Genomic DNA, 12,676 nt, shown 5'->3' with positions numbered 1-12,676 from the left:
GTACTTTCTTGTCCCCCTGATCCTTTCCACCCATCGCACACTTCCGCTCACTCTTTTAATGAGCTGCCCATGCCATTCTCTCAATGGACAAACATTTCCCACCAGTGCGCCGCCGCAGCCCGCCCAAGCCCAAGCCCAACCACCGGAAGTGACACCGGAAGTCACGAGCTCAACTGGTTTCGCCATCAACGACTATATATAGCGTCAAAAAATAATAACGTCAATTATTCGGGTATTTTTTTACGATTTTCCGGCGTGGTTCAGACGAAGGGGACAATTCTGTGTACATAAACAACAACGCACTGTCATGGTTTCCAACACAGCTTCATGTGCAAACCACCGTTTAATATGCAGCAATAATTCTGTGAAACAGTTGTTATTTCAACATCACGTGGTTCTGAGGTAATGGCAGCTCGGTGTTTGCAATTCATTTCTGAACATGCGACGTAATCACGAGGAAAATGCTGAATAATTGTGTCGGATCGGGTGCCTCTTGGTGATAAAAAAAAGACGTATATCCGTTTGTTCTTCACACCAAGTGGCGCAGACATTAGCCGCGGTCCCGTTATCCCGCTGCGAAACCGGCACATCCGGTAACGACACGCAGATTGAATGGGACTATGGGATGGGAGGCGCAGGAACCACGTGGTGCACGCGAGTTTGAGCGGGAGGGGCAGGAACCACGTGGTGCACGCGAGTTTGAGCGGGAGGGGCAGGAACCACGTGGTGCACGCGAGTTTGAGCGGGAGGGGCAGGAACCACGTGGTGCAGCGTATCTTGAGTTGGAGGAGCAGGAACCACGTGGCGCAGCGTATCTTGAGTTGGAGGAGCAGGTAGCACGTGGTGCAGCGTATCTTGAGTTGGAGGAGCAGGAACCACGTGGTGCAGCGCATCTTGAGCTGGAGGAGCAGGAACCACGTGGTGCAGGCGCAGCTTGAGCGGGAGGAGCAGGAACCACGTGGTGCACGCGCCGCTTCGTTACTCCCGCTGTGCGTCCGTGAATTGTCATTTCACCTCGAACCGCGTCAATGCGTTTGGGAATAGCAGCGTTTATTTGCGCCACGTATCGGCGTCCGTTACGTACTTACGTACACCGATGGGAATTGACAGGGTTTGTTTATCCTTGACGCCAGCCAATTAAGAACTGCGTAATTGTTGAAAAGTTCAAAGGGAGATCATTAACACCGCGACTAAACGGAGAACTGCAATTAAATTGCACGGTGATGCACGTTGCTACATGCTATTCAGCACACAGTCAGGACAGGGGGATTTTTGTTTTTATTTCGGACGAACCATGTCCTTTAAAAAAGAGCAATCTTTAATAACAAATCTCCACGCATGGCTTGCGGACTTCCTCTCTAGTCGTAGTCACCGTGTGGCCCTGAATGGGTTTCTCTCATCTCCCCTTCTTGTTCTGGCTGGAGTTCCCCAAGATAGTGTTCTGGGCCCTGTGCTTTTTCTGGTCTTCATCAATGATCTCTCAGACTCTCTGGAAAATCCCCTCTATCTCTCGACTCAACCCTCAACTCTGATTCTGCAACTGGACCTGACGGCATCAGCCCACGGGTCCTAAAATCCTGTTCTTCCGCTCTTTCACTCCCTCTCTCTGTTCTCTTCACCCTCTCTTTTGCTCAAGGTCAACTGCCATCTGCTTGGAAATCAGCCAACATCACCGCTTTACACAAAAAGGTGCAAAAACATATCGTAGCAACTACAGACCAATCAGCCTTCTCCCAATTATCAGCAAAGTCATGGAATCCATCATTGCTTCGGATATGAAATCTTTCCTCTTCTCCAATGGCTTGATCTCTGATCATCAATTTGGTTTCAGACCAGGTCACTCTACTCTGGACATGCTGCTTCTGCTGTCTCAACAATGGATGGAGGTCCTCAATGCCAAACAGGAAATTAGAGCTGTCTCCCTCGACATATCTTGTGCCTTCGATACGGTCTGGCACCCCACTCTGCTCACCAAACTCTGCTCCTTTGGTATCCATGGAAATCTCCACGCATGGCTGATGGACTTCCTCTCTAGTCGTAGTCAACGTGTGGCCCTGAATGGGTTTCTCTCATCTCCTCTTCCTGTTCAGGCTGGAGTTCCCCAAAGCAGTGTTCTGGGCCCTGTGCTTTTTCTGGTCTTCATCAATGATCTCTCTGACTCTCTTGAAAATCCTCTCTATCTCTTTTCTGATGACTCCACTCTCTGCCGCTCCATTCCTCATCCCTCAGATCGGCAGTCTGCAGCCTCCTCACTCTCTGCAGACCTGGACAAAATCACAGACTGGGCAAACGATTGGAACATGTCTTTCAATCCTGACAAATCTCACACTCTTACGATGTCTCTCCGAAAAGACCGACTGGACAACCCTCCCATCTACTTTCTGAATAATCCTCTCCAAGAAGTTCTGTCACTCAAGCTTTTGGGTCTCACTATCTGCCATGATCTTTCCTGTAGTCCGGCAGCTAAGCTAAATATAGCATAACAATTGTGCATTTTGTGAGGAAAGCACCAAATTTGGCACACTAGTCGACTATCATATTATGAAAAGATCTGGATATTGGGCCATCTCAGATTCAGAGATTTGATTTTTGCAAGATTTGCAGATTTTGCAGATTTGCAAGCTGAGATTGCAACGCCAGGGACGACCGACTCCTTCCTGGGAGCTGCCCACGTCACCCGCACAAGAAGAGCTCATCAAATCACTGCAGCGGCACTGCACATCCTGCAACGCCACTGTATGACATATGCTGCTGATGCAGAAGACCTGCCTGAGTTCGAAGACTGGTGTCACCAGAGAGGAGAAGACATTCCCAACTTTCAGTACTGGGCAACTGTGCTGGAACTAGAGATGTTGGTACTGGTCTACGTGCGTTCTCTGCGGCAGGCTTCATTCACGATGTACCTTGATGCCCTGACGGAACTGGTCCCATGGTTCCATGCCTTAGACCACACACACTATGCCAGGTGGGGCCCTGTTCACCTGAGGGACATGGTTGCACTCCCAATGAAGCACCCAGATGTAGCCAGAGAATTCAGGACTGGCAACTTCACTGTACAGAAGATGAAGAAGGTGTTCTCTTCGATCCCAATCGACCAGGCGCATGAACAGAATAACGCCTGCATCAAAGGAGATGGTGGAGCAGTCGGCCTCACTGACAACACAAGTGCCCTGCGGCGTTGGATGATTGCCGGGCCAGAAGTTGCCAGGGCCATAGAAGAGTTCCAAGATGGCCATCAACACTGGGGGAGGCGAGAGGACACACGTCATCACGACCAGACACCAAGTGTGCAGACCTCTTTCGCCAAGGATGTCCACGCCCTTGTCAGCGTCATAGAAGAGCTTGGCAACCTCTTTGAGGAAGAGAGCATGGATCTGGTTGTCCTTGACACAAAGGAAATTGCAGGTCCTGCTGCAGTTGAGACTGTCAGGAATGTGAAGAAGATTGGCCAAGAGCAGTTCCAGGCTTTCACCAGAGAATGCCTGGTGGAAAGGACCAAGCCAACTGATGATGCAATTCGTCGGAACAAGCTGAAGGTGTCATTTTGGAAAATGGCTGCCACAGCCATCAGGGGCTGAATTTGAGATGGCCCAATATCCAAATCTATTCATAATAGGATAGTCTACTAGTGTGCCAAATTTGGTGCTTTCCTCACAAAATGCACAATTGTTATGCTAAGTTGCCCCACTACTGGGAGAACCGCATTTCCAAGCTGGCCTCCAAAGCCAGTCGCCGACTGGGCATCCTCCGTCGTGCGAAGTCCTTCCTTGGCACAACTGAGCTCCTCACCACATACAAGGCTTTCTTCCGCAGCTCAATGGAGTACTGCTCTCCCCTCTGGGCTGGTGCTCCTGCCTCACACCTAGCTCGTCTTCACGCTGTTGAAACCAAAGCGTTCAGAATCATTGGAATCTCCCGCGATGACGCTATCTCCGAGGGCCTTTCACTTACTCACCACAGGCAGGTTGGTGGTCTTTCCGTCTTCTACCGACTCCTCTCCGACCTTGCTCCCCCAGCTCTCTCTGGGCTCTGTCCCCCAAATATTCCTACAGGTCGCACAAGATCGGCCTGCAACCCTCTTATGGTTAAACTGCCAAAATCAAGACTCTCTGCTCACCACTCCTTCATTCCTCTTTTCTCCCGCCTCTGGAACAAACTCCCTCACTCTCTTCAATCCCACTCCTCCCTCCAGGTCTTTAAAACAGCTGTTCACCACCATCTCTTATCTTCCCCAATCCAAAACCTTGATCTTTTCTACCCCCTCTAATTTCACCCCAAATCCACTTTTTTGAAATACCAACTTCTTTCCTGGAAATCCTTGGTGTCCTTGCGTTTTATACCTATCCTGCCTCCCCCCAAGCCCTCTCCCTCCCACACATCTCCCGATGTCCCTGCTCTCAAATGTTATGTTTGTGTGCTTCCTCCCCTTCTCTCCCCATCTTGTCTGCCGCTCCCCTTTTTATATACTTTGTTTGCTTGTTTGTTTGATTTGTTTGTTTGATAAATGTTAGCTCTTTCACGAGCCTCGATTCTGTATACCAAAAAAACAAAAAAACAAATCTCTTTGCTGATGACTCCACTCTCTGCCGCTCCATTCCTCATCCCTCAGATCGGTAGCCTGCAGCCTCCTCACTCTGCAGACCTGGACAAAATCACAGACTGGTCAAACAAGTGAAACATGTCTTTCAATCCTGACAAATCCCACACTCTCACTATGTCTTTTCGAAAAGACCGACTGGACAACCCTCCCTTCTACTTTCTGAACAATCCTCTCCAAGAAGTTCTGTCGCTCAAGCTTTTGGGTCTCACTATCTGCCATGATCTTTCCTGGGAAAACCACATTTCCAAGCTGGCCTCCAAAGCCAGTCGCCAACTGGGCATCCACCGTCGTGCGAAGTCCTTCCTTGGAACACCTGAGCTCCTCACCACAAAAAAGGCTTTCATCCGCAGCTCAATGGAATACTGCTCTCCCCTCTGGGCTGGTGCTCCTGCCTCACACCTAGCTCGGCTTCACGCTGTTGAAACCAAAGCTTTCAGAATCATTGGAATCTTCCGCTAATTAAGCCAACTCCGAGGGCCTTTCACTCACTCACCGCAGGCAGGTTGGTGGTCTTTCTGTCTTTTAGCGACTCCTCTCCGGCCTTGCTCCGCCAGCTTTCTCTGTGCTCTGTCCCCCTAATATTCCTACAGGTCGCACAAGATCTGCCAACAACCCTCTTATGCTTAAACTGACAAAATCAAGACTCTCTGCTCACCTTCACTCTTTCATTCCCCTTTTTTCCCACCGATGGAACAAATTCCCCCACTCCCTTCAATCCCACTCCTCCCTCAAGGTCTTTAAAACAGCTGTTCACCACCATCTCTTGTCTTCCCCCATGCAAAACCTTGATCCTTTCTACCCCCGCAAATTCACCCCAGATCCACTTTTTTGAAATTCCCACTTCTTTCCTTGAAGTCCTTGCAGTGTCCATATGTTTTATACCTCTCCCACCTCCCCCCAAGCCCTCTCCCTCCCACAGATCTCTCAATGTCCCTGCTCTCAAATGTTGTGTTTGTGTCCTTCCCGCCCCCTCCCCATCTTGTCTACCGGTCCCCTTATTATATGTTTTATGTGTCGGTTTGACTTTTTGTGTGATTAATGTTCGCTCTTTCACGAGCCTCGACCTTGTATACAAAAAAAAAACACGCTTTCTTTTTTGGGTGTTTTTAAACTGCGCATGATGGCACCGACGGCTACATCGCCCGACTGTCATTCTCGAACGAAGCGCGATATCGAGGATTGTTGGGTAATCTTTCGAATTTTTTCTCATTCCAAAGTAAATCTAACTCTGAAACAAAACAAAAAAAGATCAACATTGTTAAATTGTGTTCAGTGCCATCAGAAAGTATTCACACCACCTGCCTTTTCCACATTTTGTTGTGTAACAACCTGAATTTTAAATGGGTTGAATTGAAATTTTTTTGTCATTGATCTACACATGATAAATACCCCATAATGTCAAAGTTGGATTTTTTTATCAATATTTTTACAAATATATTGAAAATGAAATACAGAAATATCAAAGTATTCAACCTCTTGAGTGAATACTTCGTAGAAGCGCCTTTGGCAGCAATTACAGCTTATTGGGCTATTTACAGTCCAGGCTTATTAATTACAGTCCAGCGGAGAGGTGCTAAAAAATGAACTAATTGTGCACTTTATGATAAAAGCATGAAACTTGGCAGACTCATACTAGACATCATGGGGATCATTTTAAAGATTGGAGGCATTCTGTATCTGTCCTGTGTCCACCGTAGCGGCCATTTTCCAAAATGGCTGCCATCGAGGAGATTTTGCCGATAAGTGAATGACAAAAATACCTCTATTAACATAAAATATATATGTTCATGCTATATATGTAGTAACTTACTCAAACACAAGAATTATAAATATGCCCTAAGAATATATATTTAATGGATATATGGACCAATATAGGTATTTTGATGGTCAAAATATTAAAGAAAATGAACAAATTCCTTAATATCACTTCTTTTTTTTTAAAGATAAGGATCATATTATATTATTAGTTATAAGTTTAGAAGTAGAAATTGTTAGTAGTCATTATTAGATATAAGTTGTTATATTTGTTATTAATCATTATATGTTATAAGTAAAACATGTTTTAAATAATTAAGTAGATTAATTAAGGTGTTTTTTTTGCAGATCAGATCCAGAATTCTTGCAATATTTAAGAAATAGAATTTTCTATAATTTATTGAATTGGTGTGGTTGTGTTTCTAATAATCATTGCTTCTGTCTGTTTCAGATTGTTGTGAGTGTTAATCTAATCTACTGCTCATCATCATGAAGAAAGTCTTCAAACTAGTTCAAGCTGGCAGTGTTATCACCATGTCTGTGAATGAGGACGATACACAGATGGACTGGAATAAGTGTCTCATCTGCCAGGAAAGCACCAGTGAGAAACTCACGTGCCCAGCAGACTTTGCAGAAAGGTTCCAAGGAGCTGGGTATACGTCTATTGTTCAAACTTTATCAGCATTCAACGAACTCGGTTGCTTGCCACCAAAGCTTAAGTTGGCTCGAATGGACGATGGTAATGGACTGGAGAAAACATTTTCAAATAGGAAAGCAAAATTTCATAAAACATGCAGACTTAAATTCAACCAAAATGAACTCAAACGTGCAGCTAAGCGGAAGATATGTGTAACGGACAAGAGTTCCTCTTCTGGTGAAAAGGAAAAATTCAAACGTCAAAAGGTCTCCAGGACTGGTGATGCTGTTAGCCATTGTTTCAACTGTGAGAAGCCCGCATCTGATACCCTACCTCTCCATAGAGCCTCAACGTTTGGCCTTGACACTCGAGTGCGACAGTGTGCAATTAATCTACAAGATGAGCGTCTGTTGGCAAAGCTCAGTGAAGGAGACTTAATCGCTACAGAGGCTGAGTACCACAGCCAATGCTTAGTGTCATTGTATAACAGAGATCGAGATAGACCAACAACATCACATGACAAATGCAACACAAATATTGCTCATAACACTGCATTTGCTGAACTTATTTCATACATGCAAACTGCTCTTGAGGATGACAACATTGCCCCTGTTTTCAAACTATCTGTATTGAAAAAACTATATACTGATAGAGTTAACCAGCTGGGAGAGGGATCCTCTGTAGTTCACTCTACACGATTCAAAAATAAAGTTCTAAGCTACTTTCCTGAGTTAGAAGCGCACAATGAAGGTCGTGATATGCTTCTTGTCGCCAATGCAAATATTGGTAAATCGCTAAGAAGCTCGTGCCAGCTCGACGGTGACAGTGAAGCAGTGTTCATCTCTCGTGCTGCAAACATTGTTCATAGAGACATGTTAAGAATGAAATGCTTACCATTCAGTGGTTCATTCAAAGAGGATTGTCAAGAAAATTCTGTGCCTCACTCACTGCTGATACTGGTCACAATGATCATGTATGGGACAGATATCCAAAACCAAGAAAACTACTTGTCACAGCCAGCTTTGTCTGTATCACAATTGATGACATATATCAGCTGTGTGCGTCGACGACAACAACCATCATTGGAAACAAGACATACTGAACAGCGTGAGACACCACTTCCACTATTTCTCGGATCATTGATCCACTCAAGGACAAGATCTCGAGATCTAGTTGATACACTTTATAGGCTTGGATTGTCAGTTTCATTCGACCATGTGCTAGGCATGTCTGCAGATCTAGGAAACTCTGCCATTAGCCACTTTGAAAGTATTGGAACAGTGTGCCCACCTGCACTCCAAATTGGAGTATTCACAACATCAGCAGTTGACAACATTGACCATGACCCGACAGCAACAAGTGCGCATGGATCTTTCCATGGAACGGGCATCTCCTTGTTTCAGCACCCTGACACTGAAAATTGTGGGACTGAGCAAATGTGCATACCTTTAACAAAATCTGGCAAGAAGGTCCGAAAACTACCAGAAAGCTACACACTGGTACCTGCTGTCTCTGCACTGAAGAACGGGCCGCCAGTTCCAGAAGTATGTGGCCTCATGCAATCAGACTGCAGTCTAATGACTGCAGCAGTGGCAGAAGAGCAAAGGTGGTGTGATCATATTAGCAACATTGTTGATGATGGAAATGCAGATGAGGATATACATGTGTCATGGGGTGCATATCAAGCTACAAGAATAGAATCATCAGAGACCACTGATAATGGCCCTACAGCAGTCAGTGCTCTTCTCCCTCTATTTCCTGACAACTCAAAGTCAATCACAATGATGAGACATTCAATGGAGGTGGTGAAAAAAGCTACAGCCATACTCAATCCGGGACAAATTCCAGTCATAGCGTGTGATCAGCCATTGTTCAAACTTGCCAAAAACATTCAGTGGATGTGGCCAGAAACATATGGTGAAGGCTCATTTCTGGTAATGTTGGGTGGTCTGCACATCAAGATGACTCTGCTTAAGGCACTTGGTGATTTGTTAGGTGGCAGTGGTTGGACATCGGCAATAGTGCAAGCTGACATAGCTACACCAGGAACTGCAGACTCATTTTTGAAAGCGACTCATGTCAAGAGAACTGCTCGTGCACATCAAGTGACTGCATGCACACTGCACAAGCTTCTCCATGAATCTTATACCAACTACCAAGTATCCCAGGCAGACACTGATGCTGTATCATTTGAAGAGTGGTGCAAATGCAGAGCAGAAGCAAGTCCACAATTCTATTTCTGGCAGCTTGTGCTGGAAACACAGTTGAATATACTGGTCTGGGACAGATCTATTCATGAAGGCAATTTCCTTTTGTATGTGGATGCCTTGACACAGCTGGAATGGCTCTCTATGCTCTTGACCACTACAACTATGCAAGGGCTGTGTCCATTCACTTGCGGGACATGGTGGTGCTTCGCGACAAACAACCAGGTGTGTTTGCAGCTTTTTGCAAGGGAAAGTTCACCGTCAACAAGACATGCCGACCATTCTCAAGGATGTCTTTGGACGAAAGCCATGAACAGAACAATGTCTGTGTGAAAGGTGATGGGGGAGCAGTTGGTCTCACCGAAAATCCAGCAGCACTATTGAGGTGGATGGTGGCTGGACCAGAGATTTCCTGGGTGGTTGGTGAGTTTCAAAGTGAACTGGACAGGAAGGAAGCAGCATCACACCCACACCATCACGAGGACAAGCCAGGTAGGTCTTATAAGTATCTCCATGAAATTTGGCTAGTTTTTGTATTGCATTACTTGTTTTGTAAAACTAAATATTTTGACAGTTGTGTAACCCCCAATTACTATATATTTTCAGGAACACAAATGGCATTCCTCAAGAATGTGAAGTCTCTGATTTTAACAATGAAAACTATGGGCAACCCCTTCTCTGACATCAGTGGAGATCTCTTGGTCCTCGACACGCGAGAGGTGGTCGATTCATCTGTTGTTGATTCTGTTCGCAAAATGAAACTACTTGGTGAAAATAAACACAACGAGTTCTTTAAGAGTCGGCTGGTGGAGCGCACAACTGCACTCAATGATAGAATAACAAAGACCAATTTGCCTTTGTTCAGATGGCGTCCTGAGAAAGAAAAGTCTTGCACCCAGGAGCAGCTGCTGTCCATGAAACGTGACTGCAATTTGTTTTCAACATTGTACATTGCCAGTCAAATACGTGGAGCTAACATGGAAGATTTTTTCCAGCATGAAAATCAGTCATTTCCACCTTCAATATCAGACTACGGGAAAATGAGACTTGGCAAAAAGTCAGACTTGCTCCAGTGCCTGGAAGATCTGGTGCCACATAGTGATGATGCCGACCACACTACATCTGAAGTAGACATGGTCATCATTGATGGTGCAGCTATTGCCAACATGATTACGCCTGGTACATCAGAGACATTCAATGAGTATTCTAAAGAGTTCATGAACTATGTACGGAGGCAATTCACAGGCTCTGTTTGCCGTGTTGATGTGGTATTTGATGTATACAGAGAAGATGGTCTGAAGGCCACCACAAGAAAGAAGAGAGGGAAGGGCATACGGATAAGAGTGGAAGGAAACAAGAAGCTGCCTGGAAACTGGTCACAATTCCTATGGGAAGATGGTAACAAGACAGAACTTTTTAATCCCCTGAGTGAACGAGTGACAAATGAAACATTTCCTGGTATAGTGGTCATGACTCACGGAGAAGAGCTGCGTTGTTCAGAGACAATTGACTCAGACTGGTTGTCCCCTTCTACACAGGAGGAAGCAGACACAAGAATGCTGCTGTATGCAGCAGATGGGGCCAGGCAAGGTTGCAAGAACATCTTGCTTAGAACTGTTGACACAGATGTAGTCGTACTAGCAGTCAGTCTTGCTCACAAGCTTGACACAGTGCACAGCTCACTGTAGCATTTGGAATGGGAAAATCGTTCCGTTACCTAGACGCAACTCACATGGCACAGACGCTGGGAAATGATAAGTGCAATGCAATACTTGCTTTTCATGCACTGACAGGGTGTGACACCACATCCAGTTTCACCGGCATAGGAAAAAGAACAGCCTGGTCATCATGGAATGCGTTTGTTGATGTCACGCCAGACTTGTGCAGACTTGCACAGACTCCAACAACAGCTAGCATAACCCAGCTTCTCCCAAACATCGAGATTTACATTGTGCTTATGTACGACCGTGGAAGCTCTGATGATAATGTGAACATGGCCAGGAAGACTCTGTTCACACAGAAAGGCAGGAGCATTGAAAACATACCTCCGACCCAAGATGTTCTCTATCAGCATCTACTTCGAGTTGGTTATCAGGCTGGCCATGTATGGGGTGAGGCCCTGTTAAAAGCACCTCACCTGCCCAGCCCAGCAGAGTTTGGATGGACGCGAAAGAACAATTTGGCCGAATGGGAAGTGATGTGGAGGAACCTGCCCCATGCTGGTGCAACATGCCGTGCTGTTATTAAGTGTGGCTGTATTAAAGGCTGCAGAGGAAGATGTAAATGTGCGGAAGAAAATCTACCCTGTACATTACTCTGCAAGTGCGGTGGTTGTGAGCGAGAAGGGTGACAAGAGAACGGTTGACATTGAAACATGAGTGTTCTTGGACGTTATTGTTCTATCTCATGCACACCAAAAACCTTTGTACTACAACAGTGTAATTTTCTGAAGTGTTTTCCTAAATGAAAGGAAAATAACACTTTGTACAAATAAACTAGTTTATCGAAACCAGTTTGTGTTACTTTATTCCTGGAATTTTGCATTTTTCCCCTCCAAATGCAAAGTGACACATAGAGGTCCCCAAAACAATCAAAAATGAATATTTATGTTATCATATATAATCCTTGGTGATACTTTAGTGTGCAGATGATATTAAAATAACAATTTGATATTTTCTGATGTAATATAAATTTATTCTTATTCTGATGTAATATATCTGTAATCTATCTATAATTCCAGTAATCTCTGTGTGTATGTATGTATGTCTGTATGTCTGTGACCGCTGTTTCTCGACAACCACGGGTCCGATATACTTTAAACTTGCCAGGTATATTGCTGGGGACCCGAGGATGTGCCTTTTCAAGGTTTCATATTAATCGGACAAGTAGTTACCGAGCTATGTCCAAAAAACGATTCAACCAATCAGAGAGCAGCGAGCTATCACGTGTGCCGAACGTGCCGAACAGACTCTGCCTCGGACCGCACATTTGAGAGCGTATTCATTTATTTCATGTTGGCAAACTATGTTGGCGTTAAACTATGTTTTAAAACTAATTAAAACTAATTTGCGATTCTTTCGCTTTCCTGCGCGTTTGTGCACGCTATGGCGATTTCTTTACCAAACTCCGCAAGCCGTTCGCTTTGGACCAAACCATTTCATGTAAATAGAGGGGGGGGATTGTCACCGTACTCGCAAGCCGTTCGCTTTGGACCAAACCATTTCATGTAAATAGAGGGGGGGGATTGTCACCGTACTCGCAAGCCGTTCGCTTTGGACCAAACCATTTCATGTAAATAGAGGGGGGGGGGGGGGGGGGATATAATTATAGATAGATATATAGTACAGGCATGCCCTCGTAATAATGATTCTGACTAGCGGCCATTTTTTAAATGGCCGCCACGGGTGACACAGGACAGATCCAGAATGCCTCCAATCTTTAAAATGTTCCTCATAATGTCTAGTATTTTTTTTTTTC

General features: G+C 45.2%; 1 protein-coding gene across 2 annotated transcripts in view; it reads right to left on the bottom strand.

The window, feature by feature from the left end:
* The window catches only part of ZRANB3 (zinc finger RANBP2-type containing 3), a 104,561-nt gene extending 104,442 nt beyond the window's left edge, over positions 1-119 (bottom strand). For both annotated transcript variants that reach the window (XM_068120953.2, XM_068120954.2), the window contains exon 1: positions 1-119. This exon is cut by the window's left edge and continues 190 nt beyond it. In XM_068120953.2, coding sequence (XP_067977054.2) covers positions 1-34 — 34 coding nt within the window. In that variant the 5' untranslated portion in view covers positions 35-119.
* Positions 120-12,676: the final 12,557 nt, after the last annotated feature.

The sequence above is a fragment of the Myxine glutinosa genome, chromosome 6 (genome assembly GCF_964187855.1).
Source record: "Myxine glutinosa chromosome 6, kmMyxGlut1.1, whole genome shotgun sequence".
In the NCBI taxonomy this organism is placed as follows: domain Eukaryota; kingdom Metazoa; phylum Chordata; class Myxini; order Myxiniformes; family Myxinidae; genus Myxine; species Myxine glutinosa.
Note: the sequence above shows the minus strand (reverse complement) of the source record. Positions and strands in the feature narration are given on the sequence as shown.